At 45.5% G+C, this 27,104-nt stretch overlaps 1 protein-coding gene and 1 long non-coding RNA gene across 3 annotated transcripts in view; one reads left to right on the top strand and one right to left on the bottom strand.

The window, feature by feature from the left end:
• The window catches only part of LOC112545381 (uncharacterized), a 39,804-nt gene extending 38,518 nt beyond the window's left edge, over positions 1 to 1,286 (top strand). The window contains exon 3 of the long non-coding RNA XR_012902135.1: positions 1,148 to 1,286. This is a non-coding gene — a long non-coding RNA (uncharacterized LOC112545381). The remainder of the gene's footprint in view (positions 1 to 1,147) is intronic.
• The window catches only part of LOC102460507 (vasoactive intestinal polypeptide receptor), a 169,498-nt gene that overhangs the window by 101,506 nt on the left and 40,888 nt on the right, over positions 1 to 27,104 (bottom strand). For both annotated transcript variants that reach the window (XM_075922882.1, XM_075922883.1), the window contains exon 2: positions 21,543 to 21,639. In XM_075922882.1, coding sequence (XP_075778997.1) covers positions 21,543 to 21,639 — 97 coding nt within the window. The remainder of the gene's footprint in view (positions 1 to 21,542; positions 21,640 to 27,104) is intronic.

Genomic DNA, 27,104 nt, shown 5'->3' with positions numbered 1-27,104 from the left:
ATCCCCACCGACAGACGGAAGACTGGCCATCAGAATCCTGTCACTCGCGAGCCACACTCAACTTCATTAACTATCGAAAGTGGGGGTGTTTTACTAACTTGTTGTGGACGTGTGTAAGTGCTTGAGACTAAGTAAAATTTAGCTTTAAGTGAAAACACTCTTGTGTTGTCCTGTTCGTACCATCCATCTATCGGTTGGACGACCGTGTCTCCCCTGAATGGTCTCCTGACACCACCTCGCAAAGAGTAAAATTTACCGAGAGGTTTGGGTTGAAGGAACCCCAGGTAACAGATGTACCATCATAATAATTATCTACATTTTAGAGGTGAAAAAACACAGAGGCAGCTTCTGTGGTACAGTCCCAGTGCCTTAAGTCACATTGACAGAGTGAGTCTCTGTCCCGCTCTAATGGCAAGACCACATACAGTGGCATATGAATCTGCTACCACTTCTGCACTAACAACCCCGGCCCTTTAGCTTCTACAGTACAGGGCTGTGGTTTGAGATCCCAGATTCAATCCCTGCAGATGTCTCAGCCAGAGGTGACACTGCTCGAGGGCAGCTGGACTTTTCCTGTGAATTTAGATCTCAGACTCTTGACACTTTAATTTAAAGACTTCCTAAAGCTAGAGCAAGACAGTGGGCATACTGGATCAGCGCTCAGGCATCCTAATTGTATAAGACCCTGGTACCAGCCCTAGATTTGTGTACATAAGCTCCCCTAACCTAGCCAGCTCTGCAGTTTCCTACCCAGGAGCTGCAGGCTAGGGTTTATTTTGATTTTTTTTTGAGAAGCAGCCTTTGGCTAGTTCGGCTTGCAGCAGGGCTGGCAGTGTGCCCTGTAAATCCATGTATATCCATAGGTATTCCAAACCTGGAGATATGGACGCGGCTATCCACAGCTTGTTTTTGCGGATGCAGATATAAATGTATTTAGAACCCTGTAAATTTGTGAGACCCATTTATATCCCTCCATATCTGCACCCGCGAATATGGATATAGGTGTCCTCTGCTCATTTTTGCAGATACAAATGTTATATCCACACAGGGCTCTAGCGACAGGCATTGCCTAATCTTTGTTGCAGTCACTCCTCCCTCCCCCAACAACAAAATTCAAATCTTTCTGTTTCCTTTTCACTCTCCCTAGGTGCAGATTCTTACAGGATAGTAGATGCTGACCTCCCCTCCCCTGCCTTCATCCCATCATTCTTTTGATCTCAGCGCCAACTCAGATTCGTAGCAAACCCATCAGTCCAGAGGTTTGCATTTCAACTCTGCATGGTCTCACATTCACTTCATGTGCTCTCATCTGTCGCATTGGTTTGCATCACCCTGGTGCTATGGGCAATGGAAGGATGTGGCCAGGAAAGCGGTCTGCCACAGGAAAACAAGAACACTAATTGAGCATGTAAGGTACCAGCTACTACAGCGCATGGCTTCCACCACTAATTAGCTCTTCGCAGCATGAAGATGCCAATTATTTCTTCCAAACCACCTCTGAAATCTACATTCTGCAGGAGATTAACTCAGCCACTCAGAGCAAGCGGAAAGGATTCCAAGACTGATCTTAATTATAGGAGACTTCTTTAGACAGTGTGTTATCATGCTGTCTCCCAGTTCAGCCAGAAATTGATTTTTTTTCACTTTATGGGTAAGCAACACTTACTAATAAAAATGTTTTTGATTTACATCTCTGCCATGGCTTTCATCAGAAGCTCCCAAGGCACTTTGCAAACATTGCAAAGGAAAAAGATAGAGAAGATTTTTGCTTTTTTATGATGTATAGAGATAGCTTGATTTTTTTTATCTGAGTAACACCAGGAACTTCATGAAAGGGTGGGGCTGGAGCTGTGAGTCCTCAGCGCCACCTGGAGCATGCCATGCTGTAGCTCCTTCCCCACCAGTTGCCCAGAGTATGCCATGTTGCGCTCCAGTAGTGGTTTAAAGGGCCCGGGTCAACTGGCCCCTTTGCCTCCCTAGCTGGCAAGCCTGGAAACATGCAAAATCATTAGTCACCCCTGAAAATGCTGGACTGTTGTTAGTTCATATCAATCTAATTAATAGATTTTAAGGACGGCTGGGACCAAGGAGAAGGCACCTGTGTCAAACACACTCTCTTGTGGTCCTGCATGGCCTGGCAGCCAGGCAGCTCTCAGTTACCTCTTGGCACCTGCATTATTTACCACTTTGTCAGGGACTGGGATGTGGGCAGGAGGACCAATTGGTTACGCCAAAGCCTGGCCTAGTGGTTAGAGGCAAAACCAGAGGAGAAAACTGGCGTCAGAAGCCAGGCAAGGGAGCAGGGCTGGAGCACATGGGAGTGAGGCAGGAGCAGGTCTGGAGCCAGGCTGGGAACGAGGCAGGTAAACATGCCCAAGGCAGGTATGTGCACAGAGCAGCTGGCCAAGTACCACTGCTGCTAAGCTTAAAGCAGGACGGTGGCTCCTTGCCATCAATGGGGTAGGCCAGCCAATCAAGCCATTCTGCTGCCGCTCAGCTGGACTCATTAACTGACCTGAGCCAGCTAGCTCCAGGCTCAACTGCAGGAATACTAGCCCATGGGTCCTTCTTCTGACCCTCGGGCTAAGGCCAGCAAGCCTCCTCCCCAAGTTCAGCACTCTCCCACCCTCCTCCTCGAACGGGGTTATACGTCAGGACAGCTACAACCCTCAGTCAGCATCTTCCCAGCAGGCTGCTTATAGAATCATAGAGCTGGAAGAGACCTCAGGAGGTCATCAAGTCCAGCCCCCTGCCCAGCGTGGCTGGGGCAAGTTAACACGTGGACACCCTCTTCCTGTGAGCCTGTCCCTCCTCTGAAACCGCCTCGCAGAGCACAGTCCTCCAACAGAGCTCCGCTTCTGACAGGCCCAGCGGCTCATTAGTCAATTAGCTGCCAGCCAGCCACCTCAGCAGTTAATCATTTGCCCGTGGGCCAAGCTAGCTGTTCTCCTTAAGGAAGCCTGTCACAAACAGATTGGATCCTGATTCCCTTCAAGGGACCAGCAACCCTACGACTATGGCTAACAAATGCTGAACCAGGAATGGGACATTCTAGCAAGGCTATTGCCTGACTAATATATAGATTGATTTCTTGTCTGCTGATAAAAATGTTATCCTTAAGGAACACAAGGGGGCTGCACCCCCTGCTTCCTACGTTCGCCAACCCCCCTCTCCCTGGGGGAAGGCAATCCTGGCTCTTCCTCAGCCACCAGAGAGGGCCAGGCCACTCCAGCCCCAGCCTTTTCTCCCCCTCCCAACCGAGGCCTACCCCTAACTGCCCCCCCGGCAGCCTGGCTGAGGCCGTGCCAGCCTTGGCTCTGCCCCTTGCAGCTGGGGAAGGCTGAGGCTGAAGGGCTCCCGCCCTGGCTCTGTCCCTGATGGCCGGGGAAGGCCCATACCAGCCCCAGCTTTCCACATGGCTGCTGGAGAGGGCCGGGCTGGCAGTGTGTGGAGCTTGGCTCCAGGGATGTGGCCTCAGGTGGGTTGGAGGCTGGGCTTCATCCGCCCATGCCTACCCCCCAGCCTATGGATCCTGTGACATGATGACGTCACTCTGTCATTCCATTTGTTATATATAAAGAGAGGTTTCTACCAGACCATACTAAATATAAATGGCTTTCTAAGGTATATAAATAACCAGTGGCTTTATCAGCTGCTCTATAATCATGGCCTTTCAGAGTGAGAAACTATGCCAACACGGAAATCTTTCATTTTTCCATAACTCAACTATTTTTTTTCTTTTGGATTACAAAATGACATACACATCAGGCTACATAGAAGGAAAACAGTTCCAGGAACTGCCGTTACAAACTCCTCTTCCCATAACAAGAGCTGTACAGCTCATCTTGGTCTACTCCTGGAGGCTTTATGCCTATTCAACACCAACTGGCTACAGTGAGTGAGCTTTCCCTAAGCAAAATCTCCAGGATCGGATTCTATCTTATTATAAGTGTTATGAAGGCTGGTATTCCAGCCCACAAAGCAGATTAGTGGAATGACTGCGGGATGTCTCTCCCCCTGGCTGTGCAGGTGGGGGTGGATTTTACTGTCATCTGGTGTTCAGCATCTCGCCTGTACAAAGGCAAATATTTACCGGTTAGTTAAGATGATGTTCTGAAAGACATTCCTTGTTCATAAATCTCTTTGCATACAAGCCACAATTAGATTGAGCATCTTGAAACTTCTGTCCCCTTATGGGCACCCTCTACAGCTTCATGGTCCCATCCTTACATATCTCTAGACACCAAGCTATGTCTACACTGTGTTTAAAGATTCATAGGAATAAATTTCAGAATCCAGGTCTGCCAACTAACTCACGGGGCTCAAGCTATGGTACTACAAATAGATGTGTAGGTGTTGCACCTCTGCATGGAACTTGTGCTCTGAAATGTAGTGAGTGGGGTGGGCTTCCTCCTCCCCACCCAAGTTTTCAGAGCTAGAGTTTCCTCCTCCCCCAGGTATCAGAGCCAGAGTTCCAGCCCGAGTTGCAATGTCTACACGGTTGTTTCTGGTGCCGTTAGAACAAGCCCAAGTCTGTAGACCTGAGCTCTGAGACTCACTGTTGCACATTTTAAAACAGTGTAGACTTACCCATGATAAGCTCCCTAGGCCAGGTCTACATTGGCGAAAAAAATTAATGGGAGATGTGCAATTCCAGCTATGACAATTACCTAGCTGGAGTTGACGTACCTTACATCGATTTTCTGGGGCAGCCCCACTGTGGGAGGTCGATGGGAGAAGTACTCCCGTTGACTTCCCTTACTCATCATGACTTTGAGGAGAACCCTGGCCACTGAGAGCTCCATCCGTGTTTGATTTAGTGGATCTTTACTAGACATGCTAAATCAACCACCAGAAGATCTACCACTGCAGAACTGTGAAAGGCAGTGAAAACAAGTCCTTAGGCACACATAAGACACTTAAATGGAGGGATGTTCTTAGGATTTATGAGGCTCTATGCTGTACTATGGAACTGGTGCCCTTACACCAGATGGCAGCTGGGGGAGATGATGATTTTTTAGACATATGATTTTATAATTTTCAGCAACATGCTACTGAAATATTTTAAAAACAAATTTTAAACTAAGTTCCTGTCGACTAACACAGTCAATTCAGAAATGGACAGTACTTACCTGGGGTTGGCAATGCCCATTAAATGTCTTCACTACCACTTGAATGTCCATTTCAATGTCTTGCTAATAGCTCTAACAAGCTTTTTTACTTTACTAGATCTTCTCCAGAGAAAGCAGAGCCACAGAACAGGGATAGGAAGAGGTGGGTGGATGGACATTTAGGGTACGTCTAGACTACAGGCTTTTGTCAGTAGAGGCTTCTGTCGACAAAGACCGTCTAGACTATATCCAGTTCTGTCGACATGAGAGTGTAGATACAAAGGACAGTGTAGATGCAATAATGCCTTCTGTCGACAGAACTCTGTTGACAAAAGGCGTTATTCCTCGTAGAATGAGGTTTACCGCCGTCGACAAAACTGCTGAGTTCTGTCGACGTTATGTCAACAGAACTTGGCGGTAGTATAGATGCAGGTATAGTTTTGTTGACAAAAGTCCACTTTTGTCGACAAAACTCTGTAGTCTAGACACACCCTAAGAGCCATCAATGCCCCAAATTTTCAAGTGCCCTACACAACTGCGTATTCTGCATATTGGTAAGGACGCCTCTGCTGAAAGGCCTGATCTAATGCCCAATAAAGTCAATGCAAAGATTCCCCACTGACTTCAGTTGGCTTTGAATAAGGACCAAAGGTCCCAGTGGGACTTTGATACAGCCTGCAGAATGCCTGCCAGTTGCCAGTGTGTCCATCAGCTGGCACAAAGCACAGATATCCTTGATCGGTTAAATCTTCCATCATCATCATAAAGGGGGTTTCTTAACCATAAGTCTGACAAGGGGAAAAACACATGTAAGTCATTACAGAAAACAAATTAAAGCTGTTCATCTGGGGATTACATCTGAGCAATTACCCTGTGCTTCAAACATGCTATTAGTCTGTAGCAATGGCATTTTCTTCAGTTTAGTTTCATAATCTTTGCATAACTAACACTGTGCGTATTTGCATATTATCCTATTGGAAAAAAATCCCAGCAAAAGAACCAAAAGGCATTTCCAAATGTTACGTGTCTCTAAAGTAAAATGCCTTTTTTGGGGACAAGATTTGTGTTCATTAAATAGTTGTTAATCCCAAAAAGCTAGAAGACATCTGTTCCCAAATTGAATAAATACTGGCATTTCTAAAAAAGGCTGGAAGCTGAACATTTCTACAACACTCAAGACAAAATTAAAGTTTCATACCCAATGATGCAGTGAAACAGAAAATAGATGGAACTGCAATCCAAGACGACAATGGGTTAAAAAAAGGACTAAATAAGTTCATCGATGGACCCATCTTCCATGGCTATTAGCCAAGTTGAGCAGGGAAGGTGCCCTTAGCCTCTATTTGCTAAAAGCTGGGAATGAGCAACAGAGGATGGACCACTTGATGGTCCCCTGTTGTCTTCATTCTCTCTGGGGCACCTGACATTGGCCACTGCCAGAAACAGAACTCTAAATGGACCTTTGGTCTGAGCCATTATGGCCATTCTTATGGAATCGCTCTTCAAACTCAAGATACTCATGGGGAAACCTCAACAGGCATGGCACAGACGCCTACCAAAATCCTAAGAGAATTCCACAGGGTACTTAATGTTGTTCCTTTTATGCATTTCTGAGGGCAAGTTTAGGGCAAAATCGAGCTCTTTACATTGCAGATTGTGCTATGCGTATCTTCATCAGTAATCAGTTCCTATGCAAGTCTCCCATCACCAACAATGGGAATTCTACTCTAAAACAGGTAAGGGGGAACAATTCATCAAATCTTAGGCTGTGTCTACACTACAAAGAAAAGTCGGAAAATATATGCAAATTGTGAACTTACGTATCTTTTTCTGCTTTTCTTCCAAAAGAGGCTTTTCCGACATTTTTACACGGGCCAAAAATCCCTCTTTCAGAACATCCCTTCTTTCTCATAAAATGAGGTTTACAAGGATGCCGAAAAACATGTCGGCATTTCTGACACAGCAGAACTTTTCCGAAAAGCTCTGTAGTCTATACGTACCCTTAGACTGGGAATTTGTACTTCCTGGCATAAGAAACGTTTCAAGTCTTTCAGATGAAAAGTAATTGCAAATTACTTTTAAAAGTTACAACGAATGGCTTTCCCTGTCAGGACATTTTCATTATCATTCAAGGAAACTGTCCAACTAAGTCCTGTTGCTTGTACATCTGTGACTCTGTCAAGGCATTCTCCAGTCTGGCACTTTAAGTGCAGAAGGTGCAGGCCTGCAAAAGACTCTAAAATACCTTGAACTAAAGGCTTCTCTTTAAAAAAAACTCCCCAAGGTTCAGATTCCCTGACCCTGGATGGTTTGCTGCCACCACCTAAATGCAAAAACCCCTTTGTGAAACCAGGTGTAGTAAGATGAAGGCCTAAAACATAAGCACATTTGACTACTATTGTGCTTTGCAGCTCCTTATATAGGTTTTCCTAGCCCCTGATTGGCTTGTTTCTCCACAGCCACTCTAACCTCCTTGGAGGACTTCTCTATGGTCCTTTGGTGGCCTCCCGGCCTGGTCCGCCCTACCACACTGCCCCAAAAAGTTTATAGCTCCTGCAAGACAACAAAATTAAGTTGGGCCACAAAAGAGGGACTAACTTTAATATCTCTGCATTTCTTGACAATGAATCCACCCCAGTCTACCAGCTAAAGACACACACTTTGGGGAACTGAATAGCTTGGAGAATTATTGATTGTCCCAGATTCCAGGTTCAAAACTTATGCAGGCCAGTAGTGACTGAAGGCAGCTGCCTATTCCATGTGCTGTGTCGTGGCCTATTTGAAGTGCATCTACTTCCCATTGGACATTTATACAAAGCTGCCCTCAGTATCGGCCCTCTTTTGTTGACAGTCCCAGCAAACAGGCCAACAGTTGAAGCTTTTTGATTTTATTTTTGTGTTTTATTTGAGTGTTCATCTGACAAGGGAAAAGTCATCTCTAATGGAGGCTCTTGGAGGAAGTCCCTTCAGCCTGGGGTGAAAATTGTGAGGCATTTGAACAACCTGGCTTGTATAAGCTTGTAGTACTACTATCCATACTCGATTTGGAAGACATCAACCTCAGGGCTGTCACTCTGCCACCAACCCTTTTTATAAAAGCCCCTCTTGGACTGTTTTATACACTTAATCAGTTCAGAGGAAAAGGAATCAGTTCAGAGGGTGAGACTTCACTTCCGTCATTACAGGAAGAGAGCTATTCATTATCTCTTATCTTGACATTCTATAAACAGAGAGTGATGTATAAACAAGCTCCTCATTTAAAACTGCATTAACCTTCCTCCCAGTTGGATTTTTAATTTCCATATGTTCGCTGCATTTTTCTCTCGTAAAACACGTCTTGATGTCTTCAAAATCTGACAAAACAACCCAGGCCTCAAATCCGGCCTTGCAAGCCAACGTCGGTGAGCCGTACATGTGGCTGGAAACAAGAGCTGGTCTTCACTGAGGTTAGAGTTTGTACGTCTTGTGGCGGGCCGGCCCCGCCCCCCCGAAAATGCCCGCATCCCCGTGGAGCCGGGGAAGCGGAACCTGCACCGCGCCGGGGAGAGAAGCCGTGGAAAGCCCCAGGCGGGGAACGGCGGCGCGCCGGAGGGGCAGCGACGCGGGGGAATGCACCCGCGGAGAGGGGAGGCCGGCCGGGAGGACATCCATAGTGACGTCACTGGCGCGACGCCCGAGACCGGCGCAGGGTGATGGCGCTGGGGGGAGCGTCATCCCCCGCGATCGGCGGGGGCTTTAAAAATGGACTCCGGACCGGAGGAAGGGATGGATCCCCGGGGAGCAGGAGCGCCGCAGCAGGGATCAGATGGATCCGGACACTGGAGGCCCTGGGTGAGTTTTAACCCGGGGACCCCAGACTAGCGTGAGCTCATGGCTGGGGAAGAAGTGGCCCAGGGTGGGAGCGTGGACCCCGAGAGCGGGGGAGTTTAGGGGTCTCGACCCCCTCCGCTAGGTAAGGACACGCGTCCTGACCTTAGGGCCTGGGTCGGGGTTCGGAGCGAGGGTGAGCCCGGACCCCCTTCCCCAGCGAGTGGAGGGCAACCGAGCACGCTGTGAATATTGTATGTAACTTAATAAACCATAAGACACCCAGCATGTCTGGAAGGGTATATTGCCTGGCAGTTGGGGGCACGGACGCGAGTGATCCCCTACAAGTCCCACACACCAAGAACATGTAGAATGGGCAAAACTGGTTTGTGTGCCATGATGTCATATGCACCCATGAGCTTGCAGATCCCACCTTGCGTGTGTGAGGAAGCGCCTGTGAGATTGAAATCTGGGCCACTCTTTCCCCTTGTGCTTTAATGAAAGTAGCACCAATCACTTTTTCTATTAAACAACCGAGATTCAAAATATGGGTCTCCAGGATGAAATGTGGAAACCAGTGGTCTGGTCCTGTGGGGTGCTGAGCTCCGGCAGTCAAATTCCGAACTCACTTAACTCCCTCTGTAGTGAATGGAAGCCAAGTGTCCTTGCAACCAGGCCCTTGGCGCTTTCGATACTTAAAAGCCATAAACAGGGGAAGCCGCAGAATCCTGTTAGTGCAGAAAATCACATTCCATTTGCTCTGGTTATTAGTTCCGATCTTCTGCTAGTTTTGGAGATTTAATGGCTGCCTCTGTTTTCTTGCTCACTTCATTCATACCCACATACACGCTTTCCAGGCAACCTCCAAGCAGCGGGCAAGCTTTCTAAGCATGAGTGTGCTACCTCCAACGCCCAGCCCTCTCGAATAAACTCTGTTTACTCTATGACGTTACAGCTTGCTGCGCAGCACCTTTAGATCAGAGAGCAGCTTGCCTGACAGCGCCTTGTGCAGAAGCCTGACAAATTACTTACACCAGATTTCAGGCCTCCGTCGCTAATTTTCATGTTGCTTAAGGAAAGAATGATTATAAAGGAAATTGATTATCAGTAATGAGATAATCAGATTAGGAACACACTCGACTGACCTAGTCCTGCTTGCTTTGGCTTGTCTCACTGGTAAATCCCCTCCGTTCTTTAGATAAGCTCTTTCAATTAAACCAAGCTGTTTGCAAGCCACAGTGGAGGAGGGAGGAATTGGTTTTTTTGGGCACGTTGCATAACGAAAACAAGTCAGTGGGCAGCGATTTGCTAAAGGCTATGCGGGGCACCTCCCAGGACACCCTCAGGGGCTCCAGAGCACTTCACATGGAGAGACATTTGCCGACATCTATAGGCTCCAAAAGTGAAACAAGGACAAAATGTTCCTCTTGTTCTACTGTGAGAAAGCACGTTGCTGCTGTGGGTAATGTTATTACTAGCAATGCAAGCTGTAGATTCTGAGGCTAGAAGGGACCACTGTGCTTATCTAGTCTGATCACCTGTCTAACCCAGTCCATAGGATTGCTATTTATACAATCCTGTTTGAGACAGACCGTACATCTTCCAGGAAAACATCCAATCTTCACTTTAAAATGGCCAAAGATGGAGAATCCACCATATGCCTGATAAATTGTTCCAATGGTTGATTACTCTTAGGCTACGTCTACACTGGCATGATTTTCCGAAAATGCTTTTAACGGAAAAGTTTTCTGTTAAAAGCATTTTTGGAAAAGCACATCTAGATTGGCAGGATGCTTTTCCGCAAAAGCACTTTTTGCGGAAAAGCGTCCGTGGCCAATCTAGACGCTCTTTTCCGCAAAAAAGCCCCGATCGCCATTTTCGTATTGGGGCTTTTTTGCGGAAAACAGTACTGTGTTGTCTACACTGGCCCTTTTCCGCAAAAGTCTTTCAGAAAAAGACTTTTGCCCGAATGGGAGCAGCATAGTATTTCCAGAAAAGCACTGATGATCTTACATGAGTTCGTCAGTGCTTTTCCGGAAATTCAAGCGGCCAGTGTAGACAGCTGGCAAGTTTTTCCACAAAAGCAGATGATTTTGCGGAAAAACTTGTCAGTCTAGACACAGCCTTATTGCTAAAAGAATTGTACCATGTTTCCCAGTCTGAGTTTTTCTAGCTTCAACTTCCGGCAATTGGATTTTGTTATAGTTGGTCTGCTAGATGGAAGAGTCCTCTATCATCAAATTTCTGTTCCTCGTGTAGTTACCATAGACTGTGACCAAGTCACCCCTTTATCTCCTCGTTGTTAATCTAAACACATTGAGCTCTTTGAGTATATCACTAGAAGGCAGGTTTTCTAATCCTTCTGTCCTTATTGTAGCTCCTTCCTTAATCCTCTTCAATAGCATTTGACCTTACTGAATTTTATCCTATTTACCTCAGACCATTTCTCCAGATCATCTTAAAGTACTATCTTTCAAAGCACTTGCAACCCCTCCTAGCTTGATATCATCCTCAAACTTTATAAGTGTTCTCTCCATGCCATTATCTAAATCGTTGATGAACATACTGAACTGATCCAGTTCTAAAACAAATCCCTGTGGAATCCCACTCATTATGTGCTTCTGGCCTGATTGTCATCCATTGATAACAACTCTCTGTAAAGGATTATCCAGCCAGTTATGCATCCACCTTACTGTAGCTCCATCTACGTTGTTCTTGCATAGTTTATTAATACGAACATCACAAGACACTATGTCAAACGCCTTACTAAAATCTCTATATATCACATCTACAGCTTCCCCTTTATCCACAAGGCATGTTACCCTGTCAAAGAAAACTATCAGGCTGGTTTGACATGATTTGTTCTGTACAAAACCATGTTGGCTGTTACCTGTCCCCTTATTATCTTCTAGATGTTTGTAAATGGATTTTTAAGTATTTGCTCCATTAGCTTTTCTGGTATAGAAGTTAATCTGATTGGTCTCTTATTCCCTGTCATTATTTCCCTTTTTATAGATAGCATTATATTTGCCCTTTTACAATCTTCTGGAATCTCTCGCATTTTCTGTGATTTTTCAAACACAATAGCTAATGCTCAGATATCTCCTCACTGGGTTCCTTGAGTATTCTAGGATGCATTTCATCAGACACTGGTGACTTAAAGACATCTAACTTGTAATGTTTAATTTGTCCTTTTCTTATTTTAGCTTCTGAACCGACCCCATTTTCACTGGCATTCACTATATTAGTTGTCCAAGTGCCACCAACCTTCTTGGTGAAATCCAAAACTAAGAGGACATTATGCACCTCTGCCATTTCCACATTTTCTATTATTGTTTCCCCCTCTTCATTGAGTAAGGGTAGGTCTACACTACAGAGGAAGATCGAAGCTGCCACTGTCGATCTTCCAGTTTCAAATTAGTTAAGACGGCCAATGCGAAATGAGAGGGGCACTCCGGTTGATGCTGGTAACCTCGCTTTCACGAGGAGAAAGGGAAGTCGAAGGGAGAGTGTTCTTCAACTTCCTGCAGTGTAGACAGTGCCAAAAGCTGAGTTAAGCTACTTCAACTTCAGCTACACAATTAACGTAGCTGAAGTTGCATATCTTTATTCAGCCTTAGCCTGTAGTATAGGCATACCCTAACAGTCCTACCCTGTTCTTTGTTTTTGTCTTGCTTCTAACATATTTGCACAATGTTTTCTTATTACCCTTTATATCTCTAGCTAATTTGAGCTCATTTTGTGCCTTGGTCTTTCTAATGTTGTCCCTCCCTACTTGTATTACCATTCTGAGATGCACCAACAGGAAATATGGGAGCTTACTGTTCCACTCTACTCAGCACTGCAGAGACCTATGGTTCCGGGTGCCTCACTTCCTGAAACTAGGGTTGAATTGGAAAGGCCAGAGGACAGCTACGACGAGGATGAAAGGTTTAGAAAATCTGACCTATGAGGAAAGATTATAAAAAATACTGGGCATATTTAGTTTTGAGAAAAAGAGACTGAGAGGTAACTGATAGCAGTCTTCAAATATGTCAAGGATGGCTATTAAGAGGACAGTGATCAATTGTTCTTCATGTCCACAGAAGGCAGGAAAGAAGTGATGGGCCTAATGTGCAGCCAGGGAGATTTAGGTTAAATATGAGGGAAATTTTTCTCACTATAAGGGCATCAAAACTCTGGCACAGCCTTCCAATATGGAATCTCCATCACTGCAGGTTTTTAAGAACAGGCTGGACAAACACCTGACAGGAATAGTCCAGGTTTACTAGGTAGTGCCTTAGCACGGGGGGTGGGGGTGGGGGAGGGTGGACTTAATCACTTTTTGGAGGTCTCTCCCAGCCCTACATTTCTATGATAACCAGCAAGCAGGGATGGTGGGGGGGGGGGGGGAGGGAGAAGAGGGGTTCCCCATAGGGCCAGCTTTCCTTCTAAAGCTCCTAAAGGGATTCCAAAAATTATGAAAAACGACTTTGAAGTGACGCCTCAAGAAACGGAGCTGCCAAGTTTAAAAGGATACGGTCAAAGAGTTGGTAGGAAATCACTCTTAATAACGAGAGTCAATGCTGGACATACTTACACTTGGAATTACTTTCCAACCCGCACAATAGGTGAACACTGTGGCTTGTATTTAAACAGCAGCAACAACACTGGTTATTATTATTTGACTAGACTCAGGCTCCTGTCTACACGTGGCCAAACGTCGGGGAAAAAACCCTCTTTTGAAAGCCCCTGTAAACCTACAGTGTAGATGGGGCCAAATGGCGGAAAAGCCTATTCAGGGAAAAAAAAAAGAAACGGAAGAAGGTATGCAAATGCTAGCACTATTTGCATACCTCTTCCGAAACCTCCTCCCTCCCCGCACAGTGTATCTGTACCCTCAATGACACCTTGGGCAGGGGCGTTCCAGCCTGGTTGGGCAGCCCTGGCTGCAGCAGGTGTGGGAGGGGGCGCTCCAGCTTAGCTGGGATGGCATGCCCCCTCATCCACCTCCCCATCTAATCAGTTAACTGGTTAAACAAATCATTTAACTAATTAAATGGGATTTCACATCCCTAGTAGGTAAATCATTATGTATTATTAATTCAACAAGGTTCATGCCATTTTTGCTAGCTCAGTTGGACATATTCATTATTTCTTTCTATTTTTACTTCAAGTGCTGTAACCATTTCCCAAACTTGTGGTTTACTAGGCCAGAAAAAGCTTTTAATACCATATTTATTCTAATTTAATTAATAAAACACAGACACAAGCAAGATTTACAGCATGTTTGATACATGACTTTAGCTTATGTTGGGGATCCTTTGAATCACCAGGTTTGGGGCAACTTCCCCCTGGCCCCCATTTCTGTCAGCAGGTCTGATCATGACAGGTGTGAAGAAAATGAATTAGGAATTTGCTCCTTCCCAGAGCCCGAGAATGAGGAGTCACCAAGGCTGTGTCCAGACTCAGGGCTTTTTTCGAAAAAAGTAGCCTTTTTTCGAAAAAACTTCACGTGCATCTAGACTACAGCCGCGTTCTTTCGAAATTAAATCGAAAGAACGCGGCTTTTCTTTCGACGGCGGTAAACCTCATTTCACGAGGAAGAACGCCTTTTTTCGAAAGTGCTCTTTCGAAAAAAGGCGTTCTTGAATGCCAACAGGGCTTTTTAGAAAGAGAGCATCCAGACTCACTCGCTGCTTTCTTTCGAAAAAGCGGCTTGCTTTTTCGAAAGTTCCGCTTGCAGTCTAGACGCTCTTTTTCGAAAGTATCTTTCAAAAAAGCCTCTTTCGAAAGAGGCTTGCAGTCTAGACATAGCCCAAGTGAAATTGATAGGCATCTATATTAAAACAAACAAAAGAGAGCACTTCTTCATACAATGCACAATCAACTTTTGCAACTCATTGCTGGCAACGTTGTCATACCAGAAAGTTTCAGAAAAGGGCAACAAAAATGATGAGGAGTTTGGAACGGGTGCCATATGAAGAGAGAGAAAAAAGACTGGAATTTTTCAGCTTAGAAAAGAGGAGACTAAGGGGGGGATAGGATACAGCTCTTTAAAATCATGACAGGTATGGAGAAAGTAAATAATGAAAAGTTATTTACTTGTTCCCATAACATAAGAACTAGGGGTCACCAAATTATATGAATAGGTAGCATGTTTAAAACAAATAAAAGGAAGATTTTCTTCCCACAGCACACAGTCAACCTGTGGAACACCTTGCTAGAGGATTTTGTGAACACCGGGACTTTGTTAATTCATGGCGGTTAGGTTTGTCAATGGCAATTAGCGAAGATGAGTAGGAATGATGTTCCTAGCCTGTTTGTCAGAGACAGGAAATGGAGGACAGGAGCGGGATCACTTGATGATTTTTTGTTCTAGTCACTCCTTCTGGAGCACTTGGCATTGGCCACTGTGGGCAGACAGGATACTGGGCTAGATGATCCCTTGGTCTGACCCAGTATGGCCATTCTCATGTTCTTATGTTCTGGGTTCAAAAAAGAATTAGATAAGTCTATGGAGGACAGGTCTATCAATGGCTATTTGCCAAGAAAATCAGGGATGTAACCCCATAGTCTGTGTCCTCAGATCATTGGTCTGACCCAACATGGCCTTTCTTGTGTTCCTGTTTTTCACACACACTGACTCTAGACGCTATGCAAATCAGCAAATGGTTTTCAACGTTGGGCATCTTAGTCCCGAGTACTACCAGTCAGAGGTACTGCTGGCCAGCCCCCCAGCAGTCTCTCCCCCGCCCCAACACCCTGCCAATTGCTATAGATCAAATGACAGTAACTTGATTGATCGGGGTAGTGGGGAGGGGAGAGGCATTTGCATGACTCAGCCTTAAGAACTGTAGGGAGGCAATTCCTCTGTGATCCTTGGCAGGATCTGTATCAACTGAAAAGATGCCCAGCCGTTGCTAAGCTTTTTATCTAATTTAATACTACACTGCCCAAGCTCTGCTTCTGCGGGGAGACTGTTCCGTAGGACTGGCAGGGGCCAGAATCAGGATGCTAGGTCAGTAATTACCGTATGCTGTTATTGAAGAAAAATACCCACTGTATGGAATGATGTGCTGTCTGCCACACACATAAGGAAATGTATACGTTTGTTTATATTTTAAGAGGTTTTCTTTGCATTGCTATTCCACGATTATGTGTGTCTGTGCATGAAGTTTAAATGTCACCCCTTCTCCTTCTCTTCTACTATGTGCTTATGTTCTTTAGATAGTTGTCCATATATGGCACAGACAATTGCAGTGAATATGGAAGCTGAAAGTACTTGAGCTTATGCTGGTACTTTTACATATAAATACATAAGTACTATTTCCACAACACCCTTGTATTTATAAGTACTTCTCCAGGCACTTTTTGCGTATGCCTCAAAGTACAATTGCAATTAGCTCTATGCCCCAGCGAGACTTGGGGTGTGTCTTCCCTGCAATCAGGGGGTGTGACACGCCTGAGCTAGCTTGGAGCAGTTCCTCAAGAGCACGAGCAAGTGTAATGTGAAAGGGTTCAGAAAGTGGGGAATGGTTTTGTCAGGGGTACACGGAAAATCTCTCAGGTAAGTCTCCATATGCTGCAGACACACCTGTCACATTACTGGATTTTAAGGGGATCAGACAGGTCACTGCTGCACCCAAGGGGGGTTGCCCCAAAGTCTGTACAAAGGGGGCCAAATGAGATGTCAAATGAAAGCTTATGTTCTACAGATTTTATGTATGTTATTCATGTACTTGCGTGGTATCTGTATGTGGAGTTATAAATATGGACTCTTTTTTGATGCTGGAAGATTCTCTGTCTGTGACAGAGCAATGGGCCAGAAATGTTCAGTCAGTGACTATGCTAATTAGCAAGGCTCCGGGGCCAAGGCTTTCAGAGAGGCCAAAACACAGCTGAGGAATGTGTGGGAGACCTGCAAACCAGCCAATATCATAACTGCTGACTTGGGATGCAGGGTTGGTCACTGGGCCATGTGACCTGCTCCAGCTTGGAAGATACCAGGGATGGCTATAAAAATGCCAGGAGGCAGACTCTATCTTGCCTTCAATTCTGCTACTGATTCCAGATGCAGCCTTGCAAGGAACAGTGAGCCGGAAAGAATCGTTGGCCCATCCTGACATAGGATGTGCACCAGAGACTTTTAAGCTAGCAGTTTGTAACCTCTCTGCTAAGAGCCTGCAACAAGAACTTGGTGATTCGATGCATGTGATGTATTCTCCTTAACAACCTTACTCTCATGCTTTTCTTTCTTTTATTCATAAACCTTTCAATTTTATATTCTAAAGGATTGGCTCAGCGTGCTCTTGCGGGTAAGATCAAAAGTGTAAATTGACTGGGGATTTGTGGCTGGTTCTTTGGGACTGGAAAGACCTGTTTGGGGTAGGTGAGATGGGGTTCTATAACCCCTTACCTGTGTGTTAGGCCCGGGGCTGATTGTGGCACAGGGAGAGCTGGGGTGTCTGAGGGGTTTTGCTTGTGAGGTTTCCTGCTGGTCGGATTGGCAGCTGAAGCGCTCGGTGTGACTGGTTTGTGACCTATATGGGAAGGGTCTCCAGTCAGGGGCTATAAGGAGCCCTGAGTTTGAGCAATTCGCCCTGAGTGGATGCCCTCAGCAGTGCCCAGATCCGGCTCAGTCCATCACAACACCTTTCAGCTGCAGCGTGGACATACCCCTAACGGAAACCGAATTGCTCTCTGTTTTCAGGGTGGTCTTTCCATTGGGAATACATTGGTGCTCTGCTCTGACCCATTCTGTACCTGTTCTGTGGAAACCTAGAGGATTTTTGCTGCCAGGCTGGACAATGAAACACCATCCCCCAGCACTGAAAATACATAGGTGGGAGCAATGTAAACAACCACTTGAATTCAACCACAACAGCCCTCTCTCCCCCCCAGCGTAATGATTGACCCGCCAAAGCCAGCAGCGCGTTAATGCAGCCCTTGTTGTTTTTTGGTGGAAAACTACTTGCACATCTAGAGGTAAGAGACAGTGATCAATACAAGTGCCAACGCGGGGTGTTCTTGATGAATCATTTGTCACTGGCTTAATCCAACAAGTCAAACAGATTAATCCCCTTTCATCAATACCATGGATAACGCCCCTCCCATCCCCTGTTATTTCCAGTCTCCCACTGATCCTGTGTGTTTTTAATTCCACTCATTTAATTAGAAAGGATAATAAATTAGCTGTTTAGCCACAGCAGATTTTCCTGCTGCCAACAGGATGCGGGGTGTGCTGAAGACAGATAACACACAAAGCCACTCATAAATCAATGGATTCTATTAAAGACAGCAAGGCGCTGTATTCGCTTTCATTCTCCCTTTCCCATGTGCCAGAATCCTGCTAGCTAAGGAGCCATCTGATGATGGGTTTAACAGAGATGTTATGTGCTAGGATTCTTTTTGGTGTGTGGCTGCTCTGTCTAGTTGAAATGGCAATCATTTTAATATCGGGGGGTGCTGTTAGACATAGTGGTTGCTGCTTTAGATTTCTCTCGCACAGTCCATTTTGGCAGTGTGACCGTCAGTTACATAACTGATGTGATAGCACCTGTCTAGGAGGGTAGCTTTTTTGCTCACTGCCTGCATACTAAGCCCTGAAGAGCCCTGAAGTGCACACACACAAGGAAAATGCAGGACAATGTAGCACTTTAAAGACTAACAAGATGGTTTAAAGTGGTCTTTAAAGTGCTACATTGTCCTGCATTTTGCTTCAGCTACCCCAGACTAACACGGCTACATCTCTACCACTACACACAAGGAAAGACATTTGACAGGGATACATAAACTGTATGGAAGCTCACGCTCACTTGCTGCTTGCTTAAATATTCAGTGGCACAGGAACAGGGATTAGGGTGGCTAGTAAATGCTTCCCCTACCAGGTGATAAAGGCATTCTCTTGCTGGCCCAATGACTAAAGTGGTTCATGTCAACTGGAACAGCTTTTACAGGAATAACTGGGAGCTTCCCTGCCCCCACCTCCAAGTAGACAATAGCCTGGTGTGTAGGATACTTACCTACAACCTAGAACTGTGCTTCTCAACCAGGGGTATGCAGAGGCTTGTGAGGAGTTACCTCAGCCCATCTAGGGCTTGTCTACACTACAGAGGAAGATCAAATAAGATATGCAACTCCAGCTACGTTAATTACGTAGAGTCGCTGTATCTTAAATCATGGCTCTGTGCCGTCCATACAGCAGGAGGCCGACAGGAGCATACGCTTCTGTTGGCTTCCCTTACTCCTCACTAAAGGGGTACCACCAGACTGGAGCTGCCCTTAGTGTTCAGTGTTTGTGTCTGCTACATTGAACGCCAGAAGATCAACCTCTGGAGAGTTGATTTTCTGCACAGAATAGATACGCCCTTAGATCTTTACAACAGGCTACATAAAAGCACTAGCAAAGTCATTGCAAACTCAAATTTCATACAGACAATGGTGGGTTTATACTGCTCTCTAGATTATACACTGAAAGATAGAGTACAAGATTTCTACTCCAGTTGATTTATTTTATAATGATACGGTAAAAATGAGAAAGCAAGCCATTTTTTGGTACTCAAGTGCTGGGACACTTGTGTGTGTTGACTAGGGTTGCCAGGTGTCCGGTTTTGAACCAGACAGTCCAGTATTTGAGCTTTCTGTTCAGGAAACAAAGTGAGAAAATAGAAATGTCCAGTATTTTCTAAATAAGATGTAAAGTCGATTGTGATGTAATGTCAAGCGTGTCCGGTATTTTTGTTGAAACCGTTTGGCAGCCCTAGTACTTATGTTTGATTTTGCCAGCAAGTAGTGCTTAAGTGAGGTGAAACTTGGGGTACGCCAAACAAATCAGATCCCTGCCAGGGGCACTGTCATCTGGGAAGTTTGAGAGCCCCTGGGAGAGCCAAGTTCAAATCCCTGCTCTCTAGTACAGACTCAAATCAACAGGTCCCAGGCCATAGCCACAGAGCCTTGAGGTTCCTCTCTAGCAGTGGTTTGTGACTCAAGTCCTACATTTCCTTCATTTTTATTACAAACACCTGGAACAATTGCTTTGACCTGGCCTGAAATGTTTTTCCATTTTTCAGACCAGACAGCAGAGCAGCAAATCAGTTACTTGCCCACTCTCCTGCCATGCCAAGCAGGCATACTAGTATTCCACATGCACTCCCAATGCAGGCACGCTGTGTAGATGAAAACACTACACGCTGCACACACCCTGTGATCTCAGACGCTGTCCTAGCAGGGCGGCCAGCAGAATTGCTGGGCCCTGGGGACAATGGGGGAGAGGGGGTGTTCCGCACTCCCAGAAAGGGCGTGGCCTCAGGCAGAAGGGGCGGGGCAGAGGCTGCTGGAGTGCGCCACCCCAGGCTCTGGGCAGCAGTGGCAGTAGCAGCGAGGAGCTTCGGGCCCTTTTGAATTGCTGAGCTCGAGGGCAGTTGCTCGCTTTGCCCCCCACCTTCTCTGGTGGGTCTCGCTAATAACTACAGACACTGGTGTGGCCCATGGCTCAGTAGAGGCCTTATCCGCTCTGTGGTTTTCTAATGTTTCCAGTATTAGCGAAAACCTGAGCGGGTGTCGGCAGACTCCAAATTCATCCCTGAAGTCAGTGGAGCGAGGCCCAGGATGACCCGGGCATGTGGTGTACATTTTTATATAGCAAATCCGTGTGCGGAATGTCACATTCTGGCATTAGCCTCACGAAGGGCCAGGGCCAGACAGGGAGAGACAGAAAGGAGTTTTCAGCAGGGACAGCAGAGTTTCAGGTGGCAGCCCCAGCGGCAAAGGAAGCCGTTGACACCCGGATGACTTCACAGGCTCCAACAGACACTGCAAGAGGTGAATTCCATGCCAGGTACTCTTCTTTCCACTCCCCACCCTTCCACAATGATCCCATTGTTCATTGTGGGCATGCAGGGTGCTGCTCTTTTCATCGTGAGAACAGGTTTGGCGACTTGAGCGAGGCGCTCCAGGAAGACAAGTGAAGCCCACTGGACTAATTCCTGCTTCTTTAAGCAGCTAGCGTACTATGGGAGGCCAATATACTCAAACTCCACACCACACCGTATTTCGGCATATTGGGGTGTGGCATTACTAGGAGCATTTCCAGCAGATCTAGGGAAGTGATTATTCCCCTTTATTTGGCACTGCTCAGGCTCCATCTGAAATATTGCATCCAGTTCTGGAGCCCCCAATACAGAAAAGATGAAAGTCCAGTGAAGGGTAACAGAAATGATTAGGGGGCTGGAGCACATGACTTATGAGGAACGGCTGAAGGATTTGGGCTTATTTAGTCTGCAGAAGAGAAGAGTGAGGGGGGATTTGAGAGCAGCCTTCAGCTACCTGAGGGGACAGTCCAAAGAGGATGGAGAGAGGCTGTTCTCAGTGGTGGCAGGTGGCAGAATGAGGAGCAATGGTCTCAAGTTGCAGTGAGGGAGGTCTAAATTGGAGATTAGGAAAAACGATGTCACTAGGAGGGTGATGAAGCACTGGAACAGGTTACCTAGGGAGGTGGTGGAATCTCCATCCCTAGAGGTTTTTAAGTCCCGGCTTGACAACCCTAGGATTCTATGAATGCAAGAGCTTTGGGCCTTCTATGTCTAGAGAGGAGCAGGGAACATGGACTCGGCAAGCTGGTCACTGCAAAGATCCACCCCTTACCTGTAGTCTGATTCTCCAGGCTGGTGTCCTCCAGACATTTCTCCCGCTCGTATTCGATCTCCAGCACGATGGAGCACTCAGGCGACATGCTTGATGCCTACAGAAATGGCAGAGAGAGAGAGAAACAAAGAGAGTTTGACCATCGACAGCACATTTACCGCTAAAGACATTCCTCAGAGCCAAGTCAAAAAGATCAGATTGAACCAAGTGATGAGAGTTTAGGAGAAATAGCCAAGTAACCGACGGGCCGTCAGAGGAATATGGCTCAGAACAGGCAGCTTTGCGCCTGTCTGCCTTAAACAGGGCTAGCTGTCTGTTTAGGCGTCATTGATTGACAGCCCTCACGTTTCCCTGTTCACGGACTCTGGGCAGCATCTATACAGCAGCTAACACCTGCAACTAGTCAGAATCCTCTGACTTGGCCTGTTAGGTTATAAAATTGCTGTGTACAGGCTTGGGCTACACACCGAGCACTAGGCCTCACAGGATCCCAGAGCCCTCTGCCCAAATGGCCGCATAGCAATTTTTAGCCCCACAAGTCCAAGCTCCGCTTGCCTGAGCCAGCTAACTTCCAACCAGCCCGCAGGTGTTTTCTTCCAGGGCAGGTGCAGCCTCAGAGCCCTACTCTACCCAACAATGGCGCTGAGGAGATTCCACTGGGAAATCACAAATTCAAGCTGAGCCTGTGCCTGCCACAACACTTTCTCCACGTTTACATAGCTCACTTAGGGAGCGGCAATTCGCTGCCTCAGCTCCGCAGCTCAAGCATCCAAAAAAAAATGGAAATTCCCACTATTAAGATGGTTCCAGCAGTTTTCACTTGGCCACTCTGAAAACCGTGATTTATATTTTAGGAGAGTCTAAAGGATCGGGTAAAGAATCACAGACCCTGAGCCCTGTATATTTCATAAGGTACAATAACAGCTAAATATATTGCATGAAGGCTTATATTTAACAAAGGAATAAGGAATTGGATACACACACACACACACACATGCACTCAGAGGTACATTGACATTACCAGCACTTTCTCAATTTAGGTGAAATCCCTAACTTTATTTAATTCTTCCTATTGCTGTAGCACCTACAGGTCTCAAAGGAGTCTCATTGTGCTAGGTGTTGTACCAACACATAAGAAAAGCCAGACTCGTGTACAGTCTACAATGGCAGAAAACAAATGGGTACAACACACGAGCCGGATAAAGCCCAGTGTGACAAAAAGAGGACGACCATAAACATGTGATGAACAGCAGCCCCTGCCCACTAGCTGCCTAGCTATTCCCAAGTGTTTTGTAGGCAAAAGGACAAAGGGGAGGATTGAAGGAAGGAAAAGCTGGGGAACAGCTGACCTCACAATTTGAATAACCCAATAATACTCTTTAAAAATATATAGTTTTATTTGTTTAAAAACAAAGATAAAATCTGGAGGACAAATTGTCTTATGATGTTTACTTGCTCCACTGGCAAAATCTGACATTTGTTTCCCCATATTACTGATTCCAATTGCAGTTTATAAATTGAGAGAGTTAGTGAATTCTTTGAACTAACATGTGGTCCTGGGAAATGCAGTTTGGAGTAAATTAATTAACACATCACTTGTCAGGCTAACTCCCCTTTTCTCCTCATTCTCTCATCCTCCCTCACCTGAACTGCTTTGTAATGTCCCCTCTTGGGCCTGGTTTACACTTTAGAGTTAGGCCAAGGTATGGTGGCTTATGTTGATCTACATAAGAATGGCCACACTGGGTCAGACCAAAGGTCCATCTAGCCCACTGTCCTGTCTGCCCACAGTGGCCAATGCCAAGTGCTCCAGAAGGAGTGACTAGAACAAGAAATCATCAAGTGATCCCTCCCATGTAACTCATTTCCAGCCTCTGGCAAACAGAGGCAAAGGATACCATTCCGACCCATCCTGGCCAATAAGTATTGATGGACCTAACCTCCATGAATTTATGTCGTTCTTTTTTGAACTCTGTCCTGGTTTTCACAACATCCTCTGGCAAGGAGTTCCACAGGTTGACTGTGTGCTGCATGAAGAAATACTTCCTTTTGTTTGTTTTAAACTTGCTACCTATTCATTTAATTTGGTGACCCCTAGTTCTTATGTTATGGCTACAAGTAAATAACTTTTCATTATTTACTTTCTCCAAACTTGTCATGATTTTATAGACCTCTATAATATCCCCCCTTAATCTCCTCTCTTCGAAGATGAAAAGTCCTTTTAATCTCTTTTCATATGGCAGCCGTTCTAAATGCATTTACGGATCCAAGTCTGAAAATGTCCACCCTAACGTTTGGCTCACACTGAGGTAACTCACCTACTCCACCGACTTACTAACTCCACCGCCACAAGAGCCCTAGCACTTAAATCAATGTAGTTAGGAAGATGTGGTGTCAGTGTAGAAACTGCGCTGTTTAACACACTGTTGTGGGCTTTCAGAAGGTGTCCCACAATGCTGCAGACTGGCAGTTGAATCAGTTAAATCCTCATGAGGATGCACATTGTTGATACAAGGAGCGTAGAGTGAATGTGCAAACCCAATTCAATTACCGCAGTGGCTGTACATTGATGCAATTTTGGCCGACTTAGTTTTGTAGCATAGACTTGTCCATGGTCTACAATTCAAAATTAGATGGATCTAGCTACATCAGTCAGGGATGTAAAACAGTTTACCCCCTGAGCACCATAGTTAGGTTGACCTAATCTCTGGTGTAGATGCGGCTAAATCCATCAACCTAGCTACAACTTCTTGGAGACGTGGATTGACTTATAGTAATGGAAAACCCCCTTCTATCAACATAAGAAGCATTTGTAGTACAGCACTACAGTGTCACTGCTGCAACCCCGTAGCTATGCCAAAATAGTTGCTATCATACAGATATACCACTATTTGGATAATTACTTTGGGGCAAGGAATGGCACTTGAGTCAAATTATTGAAACACTGTGTACATTTATGATGCTACTGCAGTGATTTTGTATCAACCCTAGCCTTTGCTGCCTGCAAGCTAGAGATCACAGTATTTAATTGTTGTGTTTTCTTTTTTCTTTATTGAAAACTGATATGCCTACCTAAATTTGTGGCTTGCATATTTACTTAGCATGCCATGACATTTCCCGTTGAATGAATATTTCATTTCCACTTGAAGAATTTAAGTCAATATGTACTTAGTATTCTAAAGACTATTGACAGAATTCGGCAAATATGTAAAAAGGGAGTTTTAAAGCAGGCTCTCTCTCAATCCTGTTCCGAGTGGCCAGCCATAACTTAAAAATATGATACAGAAGAGGCATACCTGGTGGTTTATGCACAGGCGTGAGAATCAGGTACTTTTTCCAGCTCTACCAGTGAGCTGCTGTACGATTTTAAACATGTCACTTAGACCCAGATTTTTAAAAGTATATAGATATTGCTGCACTGTGTGGCAAAACCTAACTGGTTTAGGAGCCTGAATTTCATTTCCAAAAGGGATTTAGGCACTTAGGGGATTAAATCCTCTTGATTTAAGATCTCAAGTGCTTAATTTCCATTTAAAAATGACATTTAGACTCTGCAAATTCCTAAATACCATTAAAAATTGGGCTTTAGAGACCAATCCAGTACTCCACAAGGTCAGGATAACTATTCCTGTTACATAGATATTCAGGCCTGCCTGTAAAAGCCTATACTTTAAGAATTTAGGTGTGTTCCTACCATTTTACTAGTTACAGGGGTATAAGAACAAAGGATCAATATCAGAGTCTATCTGTCTGAGGCCTTGTTCTTTAGCTAGGAAAATACATTCCAAGCCAGTCACTGATACAAAGGTTGATAAGCTTTCCATCTTCACTCCCCATCTCTCTATTGTTTATTTAATTATCCCTTGTGTAATTAATTTTGCTGGGTGTTTACCATTTAAGGTGGTGGGCTATAATTGGTTAGATAATCATGAGACATTGTGTTAAGATTGGTTAGTTAAATGTCAGTAGAATGATTGGTTAAGATATACCTGAAAATATTACTATAGACATTGGGGACAAACAGAAAGAGGGTGGCTAACCAGGAAGGAGGGAGAACTCAGTGGTTTGAGTATGAGCCTACTAAGCCCAGGGTTGTGAGTTCAATTATTGAGGGGGTCATTTAGGGATCTAAGGCAAATCTGTCAGAGATGGTACTTGGGCCTGCTGTGAGGGCAAGGGAGTGGACTTGATGACCTCTCAAGGTCCTTTCCTGCTCTATTAGATATACCTATTTGCTGTTAAAGAATAAACCACTTTCTTGGATAAATCCAGCATGGACTCGCTCAGGGTTATGCATATGCTGGAGCCAAAAGCTGTAATGTGACCAAGCTAGTGCCTTAGAAATACGAGAGCAGCTGCAGCAGCATGGCCGGTGGGAACGGTACTATCTCATCTGAAGCCTTTGGGATGTACCCTGCCTCCTTGCCTCTCGGGCTGCATGTGCTGCTGCAGCTGTCCTGCTCCTTTTGAGCACACTAGCTCCATCAGAGCTTGCCTGGGTGTGTCTGCCCAAGCTGGAAATTGCACCTTCCAGCTCCAGACAACTCACAGCTCCCTGTTGTCCCTTCTCAGCACTTGTGTGCAGTCTCATGTAAAACCTGGGATGGATTCTTTGTGGACTGCTTCTCCTGCAGCCACTGCAAAGTCCCGAGCAGGAAAGCAGAGGGGAACTTTCTGAGTTCCTGTGGCTCAGAATCCAGCTTTCGCTGCAGTGCAGTCAATGTAAAATCATGCCATGACGGCAGCTCTGTGTGATGAGGGTATTCCTTCCTTTTAGGTCCCATCAGCTGTCAGGAGATTATTGTGCAGGCTGCTGCTTGCGGCAGGAAAAAGAAAACCACTTCTATATGTGCTTGCAATTAAATACACCCGCAGGATTGTCATGGGAAACCAGTGAGACATGCAGTGATGTGGCTTGGGGTCTGCTACAGAGGGAAGGGGGAAAAAAAAAGTAAATCTGAAAAAAAAACCTGAAAATATCAGCCTGCATCCCTCCTGCCTCCAAGTCCTGTTTGGCTACCTATTGCCACTGTCACAATGTGAGGGCTGCTGGTTTTCTCGGTAAGCACCATCCGAGTGATCCTCTTATAGATCTTAACAACGGAATAGGAAGATTGTATTAAAAAGATAAGAGAGTCAGAAGCCTCAGAACAGTTCCAATGTCACGTTGTGATCAGCCATTCTGTCTGCGGAGGGAGGGCTCTCTCTGGACAGTTTCACATTCAGAGTGAGGAGGAATCCACCATTTCACAGGCAACTTTTCGTATGGAGTTCTCTGGCTACCAATCTAGTCAATAGCTGTAACCCACAGAACAATGTATACACCTGTTAGGAGCTGTGGGCTGAAATAATACAGGCTCCAAAGCCCATTGAGACCAGTGAGTTTTAGATCAGACACTTAGCAATGGGGGTGAAGAGGGGGGGAAGAGTCCCCATTGCTATATAAAAGGGATAGCTCAGTGGATCTATGCTGACCTACAGCAAGGAAAATCCAGACCTAGATTTCCCTCGAGCCTGTCCATACTGCTTTATCATTCCTCGCTTACAAACGTGCTCCAAAGT

Source organism: Pelodiscus sinensis, chromosome 2 (genome assembly GCF_049634645.1).
Source record: "Pelodiscus sinensis isolate JC-2024 chromosome 2, ASM4963464v1, whole genome shotgun sequence".
In the NCBI taxonomy this organism is placed as follows: Eukaryota; Metazoa; Chordata; order Testudines; family Trionychidae; genus Pelodiscus; species Pelodiscus sinensis.
This window is presented reverse-complemented; position numbering and strand designations above follow the sequence as displayed.